This window comes from Pteropus medius, unplaced genomic scaffold (genome assembly GCF_902729225.1).
Source record: "Pteropus medius unplaced genomic scaffold, Ma_sr-lr_union100, whole genome shotgun sequence".
NCBI classification, from domain to species: Eukaryota; Metazoa; Chordata; class Mammalia; order Chiroptera; family Pteropodidae; genus Pteropus; species Pteropus medius.
The window spans coordinates 5,618,692-5,640,886 of NW_024342470.1; the positions used below are offsets into that span (position 1 = coordinate 5,618,692).

Here is a 22,195-nt window from a genome sequence, read left to right on the forward strand (position 1 = left end):
GCCAGACATTGCATTCCTGCCAAATGTCCTCCCAATTTGTAAGGATTCTTGGGTTTTGCTTTGGAAATAAAGCAGGAAAATGCCTCTTCAACCCAACTTATATGGATCTTATTCTTCATTAGTACTTACTTAGGACTATGCTGATTACAGCAACATCCCAACTCTATTCTGAAGTGCTTATTTTGGTGAACAAATGACATGGATTTCTAACCAAAGAGCATGGAAACAAGTTAATAGAATTGTGATGTCAGCTTGGCTTCTGAACATACACACTTGGAAAATGCTCACACTACTTCCATGCCAGAGGCATCAACTGAGAGGCTGTCAGTCAGATATTTCTATCAGCCAAAACAAAAAATCAGCTCCCCATCCTGGTGGTTATTGGGCCAAAACTTGCATGAAAAAAAAGGAAAAAACAAAAAGCTGGTGGACCGACATCTTAGATTTGCTCATCACAGCTATTACAAATGATATGATTGCAGAATAGCTCACGATAAACAGTGCTCATAGGCAAAAGTGCTCCTGAAAAGTGAATGGGCCCCTTCTGCAGATCTAATCCAGCCCCTGGGTTTTGGAACCAGTGATTTTCTTTGTTTGGAAGAATTTCGCGAGAGCTTAGTAACCCGTCGTTGTCCCAATTCTAACGAGGCCATCACATCTAATGGTTAAGGCTGTGGACTGTGGAGCCAGACTGAATTCTGCCTCTACCACTTACTATCTTTGAGATGTTAGGCAAGTCAGTCACTTAATTAACTTCTCTGTGCCTCAGTTTTCTCATCTATAAAGTGGAAATAATAACAACACTGACTTCACAGGATTATTGTGAGGATGAAATGAATTAATACATGGAAAGAACTTAGAAGAGCACCTGGCATACAAGTGTTATATAATTGTTAGGTAGTATTATACCTCATTTTTTGTGATTCAGTTCTTGCCTTGGACCCTACTTCTCAAAATTAAGTCTCAGTCTTCATGCATTCACTGATTCCATAGATACCTAGGGACTGTCTACTCTTCTGCTGACCTTGCCTTTAATGTTGCCTTATTCCCCAGTGAGACCCATGTAGAAGCCCTGTCTTTGCCCCTCCAGGGATGAGGTCCCTCCCTTGCTCATACCAATCCTTCCAAGCCCTGAAATTCTGCCTCTTAGAGCTGCCAGACCTGCCTGATGCCCAGTGTCCCTGGTCTCTCCTAATACCAGGAGTTCCTTGGCCTGCCCACTCACCTCCACTACCACTCTCTTTGTCTCATCGTTAAGCCTGGTTTGGTCTTGGTTTTGGCAGCACCCTGGAACTTTGTTCAAGCAATGAATAAATTATTCAACCTTTTATTTCCCTCCAAGGAAGAACTAGGAAGCCAGACCTTATCAAGGGAATTTCTGCTGCCCCTCTTACTGTAATAATTTATCTCTAAAAAGGCACTAAGAAAATATCTGTTTAATTATAAACTATCCTTCTTCATCAAGAGAAAACAGACTTCTCCTGCCTAGAAATGTACAAACAGAACTCTTCCATTTCGCCAGAGCTCCGGGGAATAATAGGCCACCAGCTGCCACCTTGAGCTGCAGGTTTCAGGAACTTGAAAAGGGAAATTTTCCATCCTGATTACTGCTTTTGCAGTGTTCTCCACTGCCAGCATATGGTGGTGGGCGTGGGTCTGAGCCAGTTTTTGTGTTCCTAAATAATACAACTGAGATGCTGTCCTCTTTTGCTACAGTACTCTAGGCACTCATCAATCAACCACTTTCCTGTGTGTACCTACTATGCACAGGCTATTAGAAAACAAGTCATCTCTTTATTTTTTTAAACTATTGGCAGGAAAACCAAAGTAAATGAAATACTCAAGACAAAACTAACAATGTCTCACACTACCAAAGCAAAAGGCACTTAACTAAAGTCACAAACCCCAAAGAGGGTAAGTTCAAGATTTAATTATGTCACCCTGGGTTAAAATACAAATTCTTCAAGTGGGATAAATTCACCTGGGCCTGGCCAGCACCGATCTAATCTCTTGCCCCTCTGCAACTTGTACTCTTGGCTCCATATCCATCTTATGTTCCCAGACAGCACCCTACTCATGTGATCTCTGGGCCTTTGCACATGTCATTTCATGTGCTTGCAACACTCTACCCAGCCCCACCACCTTCACCAGGCTGATTGCTAGCCACCCTTTCATTCTCAGCATAAACCCCACTGCTTTGAAAAGCCTTTTCCAATTCTCCAATCTGGATTAGCAGCCCTCCTCTTTTCTGCCCAAGTCTCACAGTTATCCTATTATAACACTTTCCATACTGCATGCATTGTAATCGCCTGTTCATGTGTTTGACCCTCCTTATGCTGAGACAGGGCAGGGCCCTTGTCTAATTTGGCTTAGAATTTCCAAGACCTTGCATAGGGCTTAGAGCATAACATGTGACCAGTGAGTTAAATTATGATAAACCAAGCTCTCACTGTACCAATCTGGGTTAAATCCCAGAATGAAAATACAAGCTTTGCAATTCCCAGCTAATGGCTCCAAAGCCCCCATGCAGGCAGAGCTCCTGGCTGAAAGCACCTGACCTCTGATCTTTAAAATGTGCTGGGGATAACCTTTGACCTTTCATCTCTACCTCTTACAAGTTCACAGTTCATCTCTGTCATTTTCCTGTCACACCTCCATTACATGAGAACTTTCGGTTCTTATACAATGCAACTCAAACCTAGGGTAATCCTGAGTGAGACTTGAGAAACAAGAAAAGGTAACTACCCGTACCTTCATGTTTTCTTTTTTAAAAGTGAACTTTCTATTGAGGCCAAACATACATAGAGAAAAATAGGTAAATTTTAAGTGTATAGCTCAGAGTTTCCTATTCATTTGAACACATTCATGTTACCAGCACAAAAATTAGAAAATTACTAGGACTCCAGAAGCCTCTTTTTGTTCCCTTCCACTTTTCCAAAGGGCGACTACTCATCTTGACTTCTAGCACTGATTAATTTTGCTTGTTTTTAAACATTTTGTAGATGGAATTTTACAGCATGTACTCTTTAGTATCTGGCTTCTTTTGTCAACTTTATAGGTTGTGAGATTCATCCACATGGTTGCATGTAATTTTGGTTTGTTCCTTTTAATAACTGTATAATTTCCCACTTTGTGAATATACCACATTTCCTTTATCTGTTCTATTATGGATGAACATTTGAGTAGTTTCCAGTTTGGAGCTATTATGAATAGTGCTGTGTAAGCATTCATATGCATGTCTTATGGTAAATATATGTATGCTTTCTGTTGGTTATATACCAGGAATAGAATTGCTAGATCATAAGATATGTAGCCCAGTTTTAGTAGCTACTGTTAAATAATTCTGCACTGCAAGAGAGATCTGGTGAATCTACATCCTGTCAACGATTTATATTGTTTCTTTTTCTTCATTTTAGCTACCTACTGTATGTGTAATGATATCACATTGTGATTTTAATTTGAATTTTATTGATTTTGACTACTATTTAGTCATTAACCATTTGGATAATCTAAAGTGACTGGGTCTTTTGACCATTTTTTCTATTAAGTTGTCTGCCTTTTTCTTATTGATATGTAAGGGTTCTTTATGTATACTAGATATGAGTCCTTTGTCAAGTATATGTATTCCAAATATCTTCTTCCATTCTGTGATTTGCCTTTTTACTCTCTTAATCTTTGACGAACAAAATGTTTTAATTTTTATGTAATCCAAATGACCTTTTTTCTTCATCGTTAGCACTTTTTGTGTCTCATTTAAGAAATATTTGCCTACTTCTAAGTCACGAAGACCTTATTCTATATTCTCTTCCAAAAGCTTTATTGTTTTTACTTTTCATAACTTGATGTTGAGTTGATCAGTAATTTTATTTGTGTACGGTGTGAAGTAGGGGTCAAGATTCTTCCCCTCGCCCCACCACCTGAGTCATTTGTTGGAATGCTCATTCCTTTCTTTCTGTATTAGTGTCACCTTTGTCACATATCAGGTGATTGTATATCTGTGGGTCTATTTCTGAACTCAGTATTCTGTCTTTCTTTTCGTTGGTTTATTTGTTCATACTTCGTATCTGGGAGTGTTAATTCTCCAACTTTGTTCTTCAAGGATATTTTGGCTGATCTTAGTTCTTTGCATTTCTGCATAAATTTTAGAATCATGATCTTAATTTTCATTTTTTAAAAACCTGCTGGTATTTTTATTGGGTTTATGTTAAAATTATGGACAAATTACAGGAGACTTGACAACTTTACATTATTGATGCATCTAATCAACGAATATGTTATATTGCCCTATTTATTTAGATTTACTCTAAGTTTACTCAATAATATTTTATAGTTTTCTGTGGAGAAGAAGTCTTGTTCATTTTTCACTAGATTTAATTTATCTTTTAAAATTATTTTAAGTAATTGTAAATAATAGCTTTTTAAAAATATTATTTTTTGTCTGTCACTGGTATATAGAAATTAAATTGATTTTTATATATTGACTTAGTATCCAGAGACCTAGCTAAATGCACTTATTAATTCTATCTGTTTTTATATATAGATTATATCTTTTATCAACAATTCTTTTTTAATCCTGTTTCTCTTGTTGCACTAGCTAGAATGTCCAATACAATGTTGAATAGAAGTGGTGATAATGGGCATTCTTGCCTTATTCACAATCTTGGGGGAAAAACTTTTAATGTTTTTATAATTAAATATGATTTTTGTTGGAGCTTTCTTTGCAGATCTTTGATCAGGTAAAGAAAGTTCCCTCCTAAGTTTGCTGAGATTTTTTAAAAATCATGACTAGATATTGAGCATAATATTGGTTGAATTTTAAATGTCAAATCACCCTTATGTTCCTGGAATAATTGCTACATGGTTCCGATATGGTATACTTTCTCTCAATAACTGGATTTAAGGTTTGCTAATATTTTGTCAATGAAAGAAATTGGGCTTCTGTCTTCACTTTTACCTTTCATTTTAAAGTGGAAATTTTTTTTTAACCTCAGCTTGACTCCTCTTTCATCCTTTATATAGACTTGGTTCAGTAGACTTTGATTCTATTATTAGCTTAAACTTTCCTCAGTCTCTAGCTTCTCTCTCACTGGCAGAACAAAAAGCCTTCGTAAAAACAAAGCAGTCATGATCCAAATCCTGGTTCAGCCACGCATGGGCAATGTGTCCATTAGCAAGTTACAGAACCTCTCTGGGCTTCTGTTTCCTCTTCAATGAAATGGAATTGAAAAGTGAATTACAAGATACATATGAAGCACCTGGTACAGGTATATATTCAGTAATTCTTATTTCTCATTACCTCTTCTCTCTGAGGCCTAAAAACTTTTCAAACACAGAAGAACATTGGCTTACTATATACAAGGCTTAGCCAACAGTTAAGATATAAACCTGAAAAATGAACTCGTGGGGATGAGAGAAGTCCTTTTTTTTTTTTTTTTTTACTTTCTGAAAACAAAGCAATGTTATTTACTGCTCCTGCTAAGTTTTTAAAATCTCCTAGATTTTTTTTTTTTAAATTACACAAACATTGCTAGAATTTGTCATCCGAAGTGCTACAGTTTCTTCCCTAGGGTTTCAAACTCAGATGTTAATGATGTATTAAACATTTGGAAGGTGTCCAGGAATATAGCCTCTCTTTCATCTATAACAATGTTTATGTGGAAAAGTCAGCATGGAAGGACACTTTTAAATAAAGTTATTCTTTCTAGAAATATAACTCCAGTGCTATTGTTAGTGCACAATAAATCTTTAACCAGTCTCCACAGTGGCAATAGGGATGGGAGTCTGGGGGTGCCCTGAGATTATGTTCTTTGCCTTGAGATGAGAATCAGTTGGTTGGTTGGAGTTTAGAGATGTCTAAATAAATCAGGAGTCAGAAATTCAGAAAAATCGATTTGGAAAGGCTGAGTTCAAAGAAGGCCAAAATTTATGAATGTCAAGAGCCAATACCTGCAATGTTGTCCAGGGCACTGGATAGGTATGGTTCTGTCTATCTCCCTACTATCCTCACCCTAAGAGCTGATTCTGGTGACAGCCATCAGTGACATCAGAATGACCTCCTAACTAAATCTAGACTTGGTTCAAGCCATAGATCCCCAATGGGATAGAAAGGGCAGGGCCTTGGCTGATGCAATGATAATCTCAGCTCTGCCATTTGCTAGCACCTCAGTTCCCTCATCCATAACATGGGATGCTAACAGACTTACCTAGTATGACCATTGTGAGACTAGAAGAATGCTAACTCATACCTATGAAGTACACAGTACAGGGAATGAGCTCAATAAATGATGATGGTTGTGATGATAATAACAATGACAACAGTGATAATGACAACGAAGACACCATTCATAGCTGTGGGTGAAGGTGTGCTGAAGGGTCGTCTGTATTCTGTAAGACTATTCTGCTTACAGAAACAGGAGGAGTAGCCCCAGCTGGCTCTTGTTTAATCTCCAGACCACTATTTTTTGGATCTCTGGGCCAAGACACATGATCTTACTTGAATGAGCCATGTCTCAATTTCCCCAAAAGCAGAGCCTGAGGCAAGGACTTTGGTCCAGGAAGATGATCCAGGAAGCAGGAGGGAAGGAATTGGGGGAGGATTAAAGAGGCAAAAGAGGAATCAGCCTAAGAGGGCATTTTGAGGTCATTGGCATCAGTGTGCCCCTGAAAAGTGTACAGAATACCTTCAAGAATTATCCACCTTCGAAAATTGTCCACTAGCACCCTCTCCTCTGTAGGCTGAGGATCGTCTCCAAGAAATTAGTGAATTTCCTTGCACTCCCAGCTACTTGTTTATAGGCCAAGCAGGCCTTCAAAGCTTCAAAGAAGGCCATGAGGCAATAAATAAAAAAAAAAAAAACACAGCACACTTGAAGTGGACACTCACTGACAGCATGGGTGTGTGCTCACACCTGCCTACCATTGTTGTGGTAGGCAGGTGTGGTAGGCAAAGTCAAAGGTAGATGGAGGATGTGTGATACAAAGCACCAAATGCAACTGCTATAGGCCAAATCTTAGTTCAAGTATAGGTTCTTTCTGCATGCTGTCTATCTGCTACATGTGATTCGCAACTGTGAGAGACCCCAGTCTTCTGTCGGGTCTATCCTCTCCCATCTCCACTTCCCAGCAGGAGCTACCTGCACATTTGATTCTAACACTTAGCAGTACTCAGACCTATCCCAGCTTCCAGAGCTGGGCTGTCCAGTATGATAGCCACTAGCCACATATGGCTGTTTAAATTTAAATTGGTCAAAATGAAATAAAATTTAAAATTAAATTCCTCAGTCACACTGGCCACTTGTCATTTCAAGTGCTCAGTAGCCACATATGGCAAGCGACTACCATATTGGACAGAAGAATATAGAAAACTTCCATCTTCACAGAAAAGTTTAGTTAGACAGCTTCTGTAGAGCGTTCTTGGGTCCAAATCTTCAAATCTTGTCTCTACTATTTACTGGCTGGGTAACTCTGAGCAAGTCATTTAACCTTTCTCTGCTTTAACTTTCCAATCTGTAAAATGGGCTTATTTCAAGGATTAAATAAATAACAATATATAAAGCAAATAATAAAGTCTCCCTAGGTGTTATTATTATTCCTTAGTTTTGGGGGCAATTCCTATGTGAGAAAGGCAGTTGTTAAAGACTCTTTAGCCTCAATCCAGGCCCCAAGTCTCTGGGCTCCTGCATTATCTCCAGGCTCAAGATGTCTCCTCCATGTGTTTAAAACAGAGATGCTACTTTGATCACTGCTTCCCTCTCAGCCTCTTTTTAATCCTCCATCCTGGCTCCAAAAGGTAAAACCTGAACTCTAACTACAGGCATGTGGCAGGGACTCTGCTGACTGCTTCTGTCTGTACACCTGACTCATTCTGCTGCCATTTACTCACTACTTGCTCCACCCACCTGATAAGTTTTTATACCCCACCATCAGCCAGAGCTGTGTGCCACCTGAACTACAGTTAAGCTGACCACACCACTTGGAAAATCCAGCTATCCTCCAAGACTTTGCCTTATCCTAATGAACAGGTCCTGTGGATGTTCCAGTTTGTTCCCAATCCCTACCTTCCCCTGGAAAAATGGAATATTAATATTAAAAGTAACATTTGTTAAATGTTTATTATATAACAGGAACTTTACTGTTTGTATATGGATTTCCTTCTGTAATACCCATAACAACCCTAAAAAAATAGGTACTATTGTTATTTCCATTTCACAGATAAGGAAACTGAGTCTTAGAAAACGTAGGTAGTTTATTCAAGGTCACTCACATAGTAAATGGTGGAAACAGAGTATGATGATGGCTTTAAAGAGTAGGAAGTCTCCTTTTTTTTCCCCGAGACATTTGAAAGAAGGGTGAACTGAAACATATAACAGCATGGATGAATCTCAAATGTATTATGCTAAGTTAAAGCCAGACTTAAAAAGGCTACATATTATATGAGTCCATTTATACTATATTCCAGAAAAGGCAAAACTATAGGGGCCAAAAACAGATCAGAGGTTGCCAAGAGCTGGGAGTAGAGGAATGAAGTTGACTCCAGAGGGACACAAGGCAATATTTTAAGTGATAGAACTGAACTATTCTGTATCTTGATTGTGATAGTGGTTACATGATTGCTTGACTTGTCAAAACTCACTAAACTATACATTAAAAAGGTGAATTTTGTTGAATGTAAAATATCCTTTTATTTTTAAATGGGAAATACAGCAGACAGTAATTTTCCTCTGATTGCCTCTAGCAGTTGTTCAATTATGGGGAGAGAGGGGAGCAAAAGTCAAAGTTTCAAAGATGTGATGGAGTAAATGAGTTCAAGTGGGAGCTCAGAATTAGATGACAAAGAATTGAGCAAGTGGAAACGATGAGCTTAACTTTCCTGAAAAGACTGGAGATGTAGTTAGGCTTTGTAGGGAGAGAGCATGATAAAAGTTTTTTACACCCAGAATGAGAAAACTTGAACCTCTATTCTTCAAGGTAGAAGCTCTTCAGTAAAAAAAAAAAAAAAGTTAAAGATGAACCTTACCCATGTATTAACCATCTGTTCTACTCTTCATTGTTTCATGTAGATCTGAGTTTCCATCTGTTTTTATTTCCCTTTAGCCTGAAGAACTTCCTTTAATGTTTCACATACTGCAAGTGTGCTGGTAATAAATTAACTTACCTTTTATTTATTTAAAAAAGTGTTTTATTTCACTCTCATTTTTGAAGGATATTTTTGCAGGATATAGAATTTTAAATTGACAGTCTTTTATTTCTTTTAGAACTTAGAGTTGTCATTTCTTTGTCTTCTGGTTTGTCTTGTTTTTGAAGCCCAATCATTTTTACGTTTATTCTCCTGGCCGTGCTGTCTTTTGTTACCTCTGACTGTTTTTAAGATTTTCTCTTTATCTTTACTTATCATCGGTTGATAATGATGTGCCTAGGTATAGGTTTCTTTGTTTTAATCCTGTTTGTAGTTTATTGAGCTTTTTGGATGTGTAGGTTGATATTTTTCATCAAATTTGGGAAATTTCCATGCCTTATTTCTTCAAGTATATTTAGAATTCAATTTCTTTATCCTCTCTGTCTTGGACTTCAATTACTCCTATTTTAAACTATTTATTTTTGTTCTAAAGTCCACTGCAATTCCAGTTCACTTTCTTTCAAACTTTTTTGCTCTGTAATTAATTTTGAATCGTTTCTATCACCCTATCTTTTCCTTTGCTATGTCCTAATACAGATATTCTATTTTTCAGTTCTAGAATTTCCACTGGATTTTTTTACATGATGGCTGAGAATCCCCATCTGTTTACTCACTAAATCCATCTTTTTCTTAAAATCTTCAAACAGATTGGTAATAGGTGTTTTAAAAAATCATATACTAATCCCAACATATTAATTATTGTAATAACTCTATTCTATTGATACACTAATCCCGACATATTAATTACTGTAATAACTCTTTCTATTGATTTTTTATGGTGAGAGATCATTTTTCCTGCTTCTGCACATGTTAGTAATTTTAGTTGTATGAGGGACCTTATAGATGCTACATTGTTGAATGTCTGGATTTGTTGTCTTCCTTTAAAGAGTATGGAGTTTTGGTCTGGCCGATGGTTTATTTACTGGTAGGTCTGTTTACTTCATTTTTCAAAGCTTGTTTTCAAAGTTTAATTAGAATAAATATAGAGTAGCTCTTACTCTAGGGCTAAAGTAGTTTTATTCCTACATTGTGGCTTTTCTGTGGTCTCAGTTGAATGCCTAGAGTAGTCAGCAAGGTCTTTCTAATATGAATGGTAGGAAGTTCTACATCTCTAGCATTGTATGATCTCTGGAATTTCCATTCAATTCTTAGCTCACCAGTAACTATTCTTTCCCAGGCCTTGTGGAGTCTCACCCTGCACATGATAATATTAGTATTTGGTCAAAGATTTAAGAGGACTCCCATGCATATTTCTGAGCTTCCTTCTCTGTGTATCTCCCTCCTTTCTGGCATTCTTACCAGTACATCCTATCTACCTTAACATCCTCAAATTCCTGTCACTATCTCCTCAGCTCAACTTGATCGCTATGCTCTGCTGTGCTCTAAATTTCTTCACCAGAAAATGTCCAGGAAAAACCTGAGGCTTGCCTCTTGTGTTTCCCTTCCCTCAAGGATCATAATCCTTTGCTCTATGTTTTCCAACATCTGAAAACTGGTGCTTCATATATTTTGCCCAGTTTTATAGTTATATCTAGAGGTCTAGTCCAGTGCCATTTACTACATCAGTCTGAAGCAGAAGTTGTGTGAGCATAGATAGATTTAGGAGTTGACTATAGACAGGACTTATTCTCTACTTCACATTGCCTTCAAGATGAAATAAAAACTCACTGTTAAGATATTCATATCTCTTCATGATTTGCCTGGCTAATTGGCTTCTTACTGATCATCCCTTCCTTACAAGCACACACAGTACTACTACCTTGGCCTACTTGTGGTTTTCCATGTACTTCTGCTTTTTCTTGTATGTACTGGTCCTTCTGCAAAATTATTCTTCCTCCTAGCCCCTAATAGCCTTGCTAAGTCTTACTTATTCTTCAGAATGTAGCTGAGCTACCATCTCCTTCAGTAAGCCTTATCTGATATAGTCTGGGTTAAATGTCCCCTTATTTTTGTTCTTTTATATCACTCTATTTCTGCCTTTATCAAAGATGTATTGCACATAGTTTATTGTAATTACCTGTTACGATCTATCCTTCATGCCCTCCACACTACCCCCAGACTGAACATCTCAAGGACAGGGATCAAGTCTGATTCCTCTTAGAGTTTCCATGGCATAGCACAGGTTTTAGCAATCTTTTTCTGTAAAGAGCCAGAGAGTAAATATTTTAAGGTTTGCAGGGCAATCTCTCTGTTGTAACTACTTGACTGCCATTACAGCACGAAAGCAGCCCTAAATAATACATAAATAATAAGCAAAAGAAAAACTTTACTGGAACAAAAACAGTCATTGGGCTGTAGCTTGCTGATCCTTGGCTTAGCACATAGTATATGGCTAGTTAATGTTCATTCGATGAATGAATTCATAGAATAGAATATTAGCATTGGAGACTTCAGCAGAAATATGAAAGAATATAATCGATTACATAAGTGCAAGGAGTTTTCCTGGAATGGAAAAGTGACACTTCTCTTGAGACCTTATGGAAGGAAAAAAGGCTAGCTGAGTGACAGAAAGCTAAGGAATTTCTAGTCTATTTGTCATATTTCCATGCAGGATTTTTTGCAGGAGGCCATACTGAGATGGGATACTGAAAACCAAAATAGCTGGGTCAGAGCAAGCTTCTGAAGCAGCCAAGAGCAGGAAGAGCCACAGAGCTGTGTTGTGGGCAGCACCCAGGGGGAAATCCAGAGAAGCCAAGTTTTGTAGCCAAATCCAAAGTGTCAGAAACCATGCAGATACTGGAACTGAGCCTCCAATGAGAATAACAAGGGCAGGAGGGAAGTGAGATCCAAGCCGACTTTTATGAATAGAGCTGGCAGGTCCATAGGATTTTTCTATTCGTCACTGGCCACATGGTGCATGGATAAGTCTGTGGATGGGTTAACCTTGGTCTTCTCAGATGAGTTAAATGACAAGGTCATCTACTAAGAGAGAAAAGAGAGAGACGAGACTGAGATTTGGAGATTAGAGGAGCTCTGGTGTTGCTATTATAGCAAATTCAATATTGGGCCCCCCAGAAAAAGATTTCCTGAAGCCAAGGTTGGATAACAGAAGGCTGTAGCAAACCAGTCACCAGGCTATAGAACATTCTCCTGTGACATACTACAAGTGGATGTCAAGGAAATGAATGGGTGGCTTTCTGCAAAATTGAGATTGGCAGGAGAATGTAGCCACTATCAAAGCAGGCCAGGAAATCTGAGTTGTAACTGAACACCTGCCATGTGCAGAATACCTCAGAGAATCCATATACCATGAAGCATGCTTCCTCCTACACCAGACAAAAAGCCAGACTTGGTTCTTTTTCATCAGCGATGGCCTTTTAGGCATCATTGTGAATTTAGCATCAGCAATGACAACAGAAGTGTCAGAAATAAGGTTACTACACATATATTCAGGATATGTCCCTGGAGTGGTTTTTCAGACAAATGCGTATGGTTGACTATGAGTATCTCAAACTCACATGTCTAATCGTTTTTTTCCTCCCAGCTTCCCACATGCCTCTGTCCCATCTATGTCTCATCCAAGCTATTGGGAGTAAACATCTAGACCCAGATATGTATAGGTCAATCTAACACTGCTGGAACCAAAGAGAGGCATACTAAACCAAATAGCTATGGCTTTACCTGAGAGCCTAAGGGATTGTTAGTTATGTTGGTTTCTCTGCCTCTGCTACCAAGACTGAAGCCCTGTGTTTCACCAAGGATACCAGTGGTAGCCTCCCTGAGTATTCTTTTAAGAAAGCCACAAGCATTTACCTTGTTCCCTTCTCCCCAGGCCTCCTAAAACCTGGGACTTCTCTCTCTCTCTCCTTCCTTAGTTCCTGAAGGATGGTGGGGGCCAGGGCTAAACTTCTCTGTGTCCCAGTTTCCTGGGGTCTGCTTAACCATTTCATTCTGCAGCCCCCAGAGCACTGAGTCCCATTTACATAATTCTCTATCATTTTTTCAGATTCAGCTCCTTGCATCTGATATTCCTGTTATCCGTATGCACCAGTTCTAAGTCAGACTGCCACCCAATCGCTCAGCCAGATTCACTTCCAGAAATTTGTCTAGGTTTGCCTTGCCTTGTTCCAATTTGATTTGATTGGCTAGTATTTATTAACATTGACCTATTTTATGTGTCAGCCACTCGTCATTACTTCGGCCTCAGAACAACACCAGGAGGGCGGTCATGTCAATATTTCTACTTTATAAATGAGGAAACTGAGGTTGAAAGTGATTCATTAACTTATTTAATCTAGAAAGTTTCAGAACTGAGACTAGAATACATGTTAGTCTGATCCAAAAACCAGAGTCTTAACTACTTCACCAAAGTGCCTCCCAACTTCTCTCTTACTGGCTCATACCTCTGACCCCATGTCCCCATTCCTCTACACTGCCCTAAGTCAGACCCTACACGACTCATGTAGGAAATGTTGGTGGACTATATTTAGCCTTCTAAAGTGTGTCCTGTTGGAGATATGCAATATGGTAGAGAAGAGCTGGGCTCTGGCATCAGACACACCTGACTGAATCTCAGTGTCTTCATTCATCTGCTTCTGTGATCTTGGGTTAACTCAACCTCTCTGAGTTTGTTTCCTCATGTGAAAAATGGAAAGTATGATAGTATCTCTATCGAAATTGTTTTCTTTTTTGAGTGTCTAATGCGGAAATGTCAGTCAAGTCTTTGGCATAGTGCCCAGCACATAATAACAGCTCAATATGTAACTATTGCCATGCATGTCATTCTTCCCAGAAGGAAACTTCCATCATATTTCCCCTTTTCCTGATGACATTTACCAAAATGGGCATTCAGCATTCTCCAAGACCCGGTCCTGACTTTCTTTTTCATCTTATCTCTTTGTCTTCTAACTCTCCAGTCCACCAAATGGTCTCCTCCAGTTTCTGACCTCTCAGTGGAATGTAGGTAAAAAAAACATGCACTCTGGGGGCAGATGGACCTGGGTTTGATCCCCAGCTATGCTCCTCACTAGCTCTGTGAGCTTGGGTATGTTCCTTAACATCTGTGGGCCTCATTGTCTTTTTCTATAAGATGAGAATGAGGTTATAGTGAGGGTTATATCTAGGAAAGCATTATACCTAACACCTAATAATAGGTGTTTAATCTTTATTCATTCGTTAATAGAATCCTGCTCCCACTGCCCTGTGCAAGCTTGTTCCCAAATGCTTTGAGCACATATACTGCCACCTTCCAATTTGATTGTTTGAATGAAATACTTCAGGAAACATGTACTAAGCAATCACAATGCATCAGGCACAGCGCTTGGTGCTGGGGATACAGTGCTGAAGACAGGCTCTGTCAGGGAGCTTACAGTTTACTGGGAAAACAGACATGTAACAGTGATTATAAAAGTTATCAGTGCTGTGGGGAGATAGGGGACAAGGGCTTAAGTTGGTCTAGGGTAGCCTTAGGAGGCTTCTGGGTAAATCATGGAAGAGGAATGAGTTGGCCAAGCCAAGGGGAGGAAAGCACAAAGGGAACAGCATGTGCTAAACCACATAGGTACAAATTGCAGGTAGTATGGGTCTGGAACAAGAGGACATTTCAGTGGAACAGAGCAGAAGGATCAAGAGATGTTGAAACTGGACTTCCTAAGTTCATATCATGAGCCAAAGGTCAGGACAGACTCCTCACTTTTGCTCCTACACGAGCAGTCTTCTTGGCTTAGATGACAAATAGGACATTCTCCTCACTCAAGAAGTGAGTTAGAGAAATAGTTGGCAGTATCTCCACCTGTTTTCCTTAGGGACATAACAGATAAACACAAAGTTGCATTTCCCTGATGTGTGGGAAATAATGAACAAGCAGTTGGGTAGACCCACATGGCGATGTCATCAGCTTGAGGTAGAGCAAGGCTGCCTTCAGCAAACCAGGAGGCTGGCTCTATGTCCATGTTCTTGATGTGTCCCTAGAGCACAGGGCCATGGGATAGCAGGTAGTAGATGTAAACAGGATCAGGCCCTGTTCAGAATCATTTTCTTAAGTGGTGGAGTGGAGTAGAGAGTTCTGCTCACTCTGGGCCACATGGCAGTAAACTGCAAATGTCAGTTGGGTCCACCCAGTTCAAGTTTTCCTCTTCGCTATGCCAAAAAAATGTTTTTTAACATGAGGCTTTATAAAATCAACCAAAGAATGACAGAGAACTGAGCCAACCTTATGATGAATTGTACCTAACTTAGTAAGAAATAAATATGTATCTATAGTCATCTTGTGCAAAAACAAACCCAGTATCATGCTGATACTGACTTTGTTCCTCTCCTTCCTCTCCTTTGAACTTTGAAAAATCTTCAGGTTAAGATCTGTCTTGGTCCCGCCCAGACCCCATTCTGTTCTCCTCTTGTGTCATTATGTCATCCATTAATTCCCACCTGCATCCCATAACAGTCATCATCCCACATGATCCTCACCAAACCACCATGGACTGGTGACTTTCTCATATTCAAACTGCCTTCTCATTCTTTATCATGGCTAGCCTGCCTGCCCCTCATCCTGGAAGGTACATAAAAGCCAGCTAAAGACAACAATGCTTCCACAGAATTATTAAGCCTATTTCTCACCCAATCCCTTTACCTTTAGTTCCTTGCTGACCTCCCCAGCTCTACACTCCAATTTTGCTTCCTCTAATAGAGTCTTTACACTCAGATGATTTATCTGAAATTCAAATGCAATTATGTCATTTCCTTACTCAGAACCCTTCAGTAGTTTCAGACCATTTCAAATGACATCCAAACTCCTGAAGTATTTAGAACAAGGCCATTCATGAACAGACTCCTCCTTCCCACCTCCCTGGCATCATTTCCTACCTCTCCCCTTGACAGTTTGCGATATGGCAATGCTAAATTATTTATGGCTCCCTAAACACACAATGTTATTTAATGTTTCTGAGTCTGCCAGAAATAGCCTTTCTTCTCTATTCTGTCTTACAAATCTGATCAACTTTTAAAATGCTCTGAGCTGTCCCCTTTATGAAACCCTCCCAGGCAGAAGTCATCATTCTGGGCTGCCTCTGAGTCTTGTTCAGACACCTACCATTGCTCTGTCTGCATATTCCCAAGACTTACTTGCTAAAAGGACTGTCTTATTCATCACTGAAAGCACAGGGCCTAACACAGAGCAGGTGCTTAGCCAGAAGGTTGAATCATCGTCCAATTATATTCCCTCCCCATCATTTAAGAGACTTGAGTTTTAACCACAGCCACACTGATACCTGCATCCCGATTGGCTTTCCCAGGTCGGGCTAATCATTGGTCTGCAATCATTGGCGGATCCCACTCCAAGAATTACGTGCTATGGGAGTATGGAGGATATGCGAGTGAAGGTGTCAAACAAGTTGCAGAATTGGGCTCACCAGTGAAAATGGAGGAAGAAATTCGACAACAGGTAAGAAAAACAATTACAAAATGACCCCAAACCAGATATGCAGTCAAAGCGTCTTTTAGATTTCTTTCCCAGGAGCTTGAAATTTATAGTACAATGTGCTGGAAAATCAGTACCAAAGGAAGCAAAATATATTGCTGAGTCTGGAGAGTTTATGTTGAGCACAGAGGCACCTATGTCCACCATGTTGTCTCAGATTTTCCCTGGCTATATTTGTGTTTCCTTTAGTTTGTGCTAAAAGCTACTGCTGTGGCCAGATTTTGGGAATGCCACGTCTCTGGTCTCCTGAGAGTCAATGTAGTAGATTATGGTTTGCTTACCATGACCTTTGTGACGAATAACAACCAAGTTATCTAAGCCAATAACACCATATCCAAAAATGAATGTTTGTGTATGTGCACATGCTCTTGAAACTATGTCTTGAGGTGTTAGATAAATTAGTCATAATCATTAGAGACTGAAACATCTTTTGTGTACCATGTGCCATGTTATGAGGGCCAACAAGCTGTACTATTATCTAAGATCCTACTCTTATCACTGAGATGAAAAAGAAGTAGCCCATCATTCTTCTTGATTTCTTTGATGGATAATGCCTCATCCTTCACCAAAGGCTCTAGAAAGAGGCTGATGAGGGATTTTAGAAGAAGAGCTGTGGTTTCTCTATGGTCATTCACAAGCTGCACTGGAGAAGAGACGGTCCAGCTTTGGCCATCACTACCCACAAAAGCTATTTGGGCCAGAAAGATCTCACTGCCCACAAGTGCTCTGGAGAGAGTAAAGAAAGATCAAACCATGCTTTGGATGTGGTCATTTCACAACACAGGGCCCTGAGATAGTACAGAAGGCCCCAGAGACACTGGGCCCACGTCTCAAGTTGTGCATGTGCCCAGAGGCCCGAGCTGTGCAGGAGGGTGAGCACAGCTGTTGTGCTTCCCCTTGAAGTCTAACATCTGGACTCCCAGCCTCCACAAACCCTAAATTGAATGCAGAAAGGTCACCCTGACTCCTACTATAATCCCCTGAGGAATCCTTTTGGACCAAAGTCCAAAAAATGCCCAGGAATTAGCTTATGTTTTTTATTAATTTGATTTAAAGTCCTTTCTCCATTCTTTGGAAAAAAATGTTTAACCAGAAGTTTTAAGACTGCATGTTATTCGTCACTAATCTATCTCACCAACTACTTAGTGTTTCTCTGACTCTGGCTGCCATGCCTCATAACTAGCATGGCTCATTCAGGCTACAGCACAGCCATGTACATCTGCAATGTCATGGAATGCTCCATGTTGGTCCTAGCCTGTACGGCATGTCCTGGGAAGTTGGGGGGAAATCCCCGTTCGGGATCCCCAAGGTCCATGTTTTTGGTTCTCAGGTTTGGAATTGTGATATGCTAGCTTGTCAAGTTCTGTTGTGTGGTATGGTGAAAACATTTGTTACAAATAATGGGTTGAAATACTAAAGTATGCAAGTAAATTAGATCAAGGGCAAGGGCGTCTTTGTAATAACACCAGTCTCATTGTTTGGCTACCTTGAGAGGTTTCTGGAGAGGAGGGAAACACATATGAATTGTGAGAAACTGAGACCACATCATGCAAGTGAACATTATGTGTCATGTGGAAAGTTGATAACTGATGAATGAGATGCCCCAGTCTTAGAATGTCCCCATTAGGAAAATATTCTTTGCTTAGTATGTTCTTAACTAGGTTAGCTTCGGTACCACACAGGCAATGTCTGTTCATCCCAGCAGCCTAGTGTTCCTGGTATTAAGTCATAATAGCAAGTTTAGCTATTGGTGCTGCACATGGGAGGTAAAAATTTCACTGAACATGTATATCACCACCTCTCAGGACCCCTGGGTACTGGACATGTACGTTTAGCTCTCACATCTAGTTTGAGAAGACATATTATCCGTTTTACAAATAAAGAAACTGAGGCAGTCAATAGCAAGAGAATATCAGAACTTGAACCCAAGTGTGTGTGGCTCCGAACCCTGTACACAGTACCAAATATAAAATTTTCAGGGCCTTGTGCAAATGTGGGGTGCCTTGTTCAAAGTTAAGAATTTCAAGATGGCAATGCTGTGAATTTCACAGCACAGGGCCCTGAGAGTCTGCAGGTCACACACCCATGAATCCAGCCCTAGCCATCCACATTCCTTGCCTCACACAAATGCCCAACAGAGAAACTCCTCTCACCAGCCTCGGGAGTAAGCCCTTTCTTTCTCCAGAGCTCCAATAACAACATATTAAGTCCTTAGCTCCTTAGAGTGATTTCAGGGTCCCTTCACTTCCAAACAATTCATGGTTCTAAATATTGTTCCTGCAGGCACCCGATTTATTATATTTTGTATGTAAGTCAGATGAGAAACAACATAAAAAGGAACAAGAATGTGAATCTTCCTAGAATATAAAAGTGTCCTCTGAATAACCAGGGAACTTGTTTGAACACATCTACAAACTAACACAGTGTTCTCAGCCTTTAATACCTTATATCCTACCAATCACTCTATCAAAGAACCCGAGTCTAACTAGGATGAAAATAGAAAGCCCTTTTTTCCCAAGAAAGACATTTATATGCTTACCAGCATTCTCTTATTATAGACTTATCGCTCACTGCGAGTTTCAAGGGCATTAAAAAATCACAGTAGATGTTCTTGGAGGTAAATCTTATGCTAATGGCTTTCAAACAAATGAACAAAATAATAATCCCATTAGTAGTTGAGAATTGTAATAATATTGAGTATCAATTTTAATGTTACTATAACTACAAAACAGCAAGAAAATTAATGAAAAATTACAGCAGCATCATTGGCATTAATGACCCTGGTGGCTGGAGAGAGTGGAGGAAGGGTTCAATGCACCCTTCTTACCGGGGAGACAGAGACAAATGTGCCCTGCTTGAGACTGTAGATTAGCCTGGCAGGTCACAAATGGGTAACACAAGGCAGGTGAAGGCAATAGGAAATTGTAGATCACCCTTACAGATAGACCTGGAACTGAAAGTGAGCTGATGTATACACATTGTTATGAAGTTAACCGTGTTTAATTGCCTCTTTCAAATTATCCTATTATCTCGGGGTCTTAGGGACTAATGTTCCTTTGAATTGAACTTGCTCTCTCTCCCCATCACTAGTTTTCTCATTTGGTTTTGGATGGTTTGCTCATCTCTAGCAGTGTTTTTCTTTTTTTCCAGCAGGAGTCTTCTGTGCTCAAGTTGTGGTGTCTCCTCAGGGGGACATTGTATCTTCATCTTGTTCACCTAAGTTTTTATGTCATTTCTCAACTTGGCATTCCCCACTGCACGGCCAGTGTAAATATGGACTCTGCACTTACACATGGAGAGGCTGGGGCTTCCATTTCTTCAAGGTGAATTTTCACTCAGGTGCCTAGACAGCAGGCAAGCTTCCTTGCCACCTTGTCAGGTGATCAATGGAGGATTTTCTCGTGCCCTATTCATACATAGAGCAGCCCTTCAAATGTGCAGCTTGATACAGGGGTGTCTTTATACATCTCACCTCACACCAGCTCAATACTTCTCCTTCTTTCCCTCCATGACTTTAAAACCTCTTCCTCTAGCCCCTGGGGCCTGTGTCCTGGTCCACAGCCTAGGCAGGTCACCATGCACCAGCTCCTGCTCATTGTTTTGGGTTAGACCTTCCTCCCCATTTCTGGCATCTAGGACTTTTCTAAACTCAGTTATAGATATATTTTAAATTTTGTCTTGTCCTATTCTGACTAACATTTCTATTGTTTGTAGCAGGAAGGAGAACCTTTTCTATCAGCTCAGTCTTTCATGTCTCCAGGTGTCCACCTACTATCTCTAGCACCTAATATAGCGTCTCCCATATAGTAGGTGCTCAACAAATATCTGAATTGATTAATTGACAAGCAAGCTACAAATGTCACTTGCATAAAACCATGAGCTGCGAATGGCCACTCATCTATGAAAAAATGTGCTAGAAGAAACATTCCAGCTTATAGATTTCTCTGGATTCAAGGCTTCCCTGCCAGTGAGAGGTCAGATAATGGTGGACCCTAATTTAGGCATTGATTGTTTCATTTTCAGGAGGCCTTGCTTTAGCGGATCACTTAAGCCAGCCAGTAGGATGATTGCACCATATGTGGCACAAGAATCAATAAACAAACAGGTGTTCTTTTTCCTTAAAGTCGAAACAGTTTATAAATTTTTAGGCACTGGCAGAAATAGTTCGAGAATTTTCTTTTCTCATCTCCTTGAAATCATTAGAGATAATATGTATGTACTAAACTTTCATTTTTCCTGATTTTTGATTTCTTGAACTTTTGATCACTTTTCTCTAATTAAAACCATTGCCTTATTTCTGATGTTTTCATGGATGGTGATATGCTGCCTCATCTGGTTGAGAAAGTCACCACACACACACAACATGCATGCACACACACACCAGTTTTTATTATAATTGTAAAGCTCTAATGATCTTCAGTGCTTGTGAGAAGTAGTACTATATAATACCTAGCTCCATCACTTACTGTGTGACTTTCAGCAAGTTTCTTAACTCCTCTGTGCCTTGGTTTCCTCTTCTATAAGATGAGGAGGTTACATTGCCAACTTCAAAGAGTTATTGTGAGGACTAAGTGAGCTAGCTGATATATGTAAAGTGCTTGGAGCAGAACCTGCCCTGTAGAAAGTGCTCACTAAATGTTACCTATTGTCACCACATTTTCATTCTTGAGTCACCATTTTCTCATCAGTAAAATAATGGATTTGTCCCAAGATGAGGAGACCCTACAGGAGCTAGAAAAGTTAATGATTCGAAAGGTTCAAGTTCATGATGCATCACTCCTCAGCCTGAGAACACACACTCATAGGATGAGGACACAACTCCTTTGCCATTTCCCTAGGCTCTTCCTCTGCCTGTCCCTCCTGACCCCGCTCAACAAAGTCATTTCCCCCATACACCCTCTCTGTCCCAAAGGTGACCTTAAACAACTTGAGGACAATAACAATGTCCTCAGATAAAAAAAGGAGCCACAATAAAACTCCATGCCCATTCCAACTTTATTCTTGTGCTCCTGCTCTTCCCTTTACCTGGAACAGCCTTGTCTGGATGCCCACAGGAACTAGTTCAGTGCCACCTCCAGACTAAGGCCTAGAGGCAGCCAAAAACAGGAGATCTTCCCATACATACTGGGGTACCAGCCAGCGGTTAGAAATGCAGACAAGTCTTCCAAATAAGGAAGAAGTCTCTTGATTGCAAGTGACAGGAATCCACTCAAACTAGCTCAAGACAAAGAAAACTTTATTGTATGGAGAAAGTAGAACTCATGAGACCACAAGTCAATACTGAGTGCAAAAAAAGCCTCAGGAAGGCTGTAACTGGAGGGCATCAGGCGGAGACAAACTGTGGACCTCCCCTCCACACGCCACCCACCCCCAGCACTCCTAGAGTCATGTGGTCTTTTCTATGCTTTCTATATGAATCTCTTTTCCGATCCTTTCTAAATAGACCTACTGTCTCTACTTGCTTATGTATGATCCCAAATGGTGGTTATACGACTTTCTTTCTTGGCTTCCCATAGCCAAGAGCAATTTTGATGACTCTTAGTCAAAATACTAGAAAGATAGATTGGTCATTGGACAGTCTGTGCATTGGTACCCCCTGAATCAGA

The 22,195-nt window shown here is 39.9% G+C and overlaps 1 protein-coding gene across 1 annotated transcript in view; it reads left to right on the plus strand.

Annotated features, from left to right (window-relative positions):
- The window catches only part of SPON1 (spondin 1), a 231,992-nt gene that overhangs the window by 117,948 nt on the left and 91,849 nt on the right, over positions 1-22,195 (plus strand). The window contains exon 6 of the mRNA XM_039863655.1: positions 16,405-16,553. Coding sequence (XP_039719589.1) covers positions 16,405-16,553 — 149 coding nt within the window. The remainder of the gene's footprint in view (positions 1-16,404; positions 16,554-22,195) is intronic.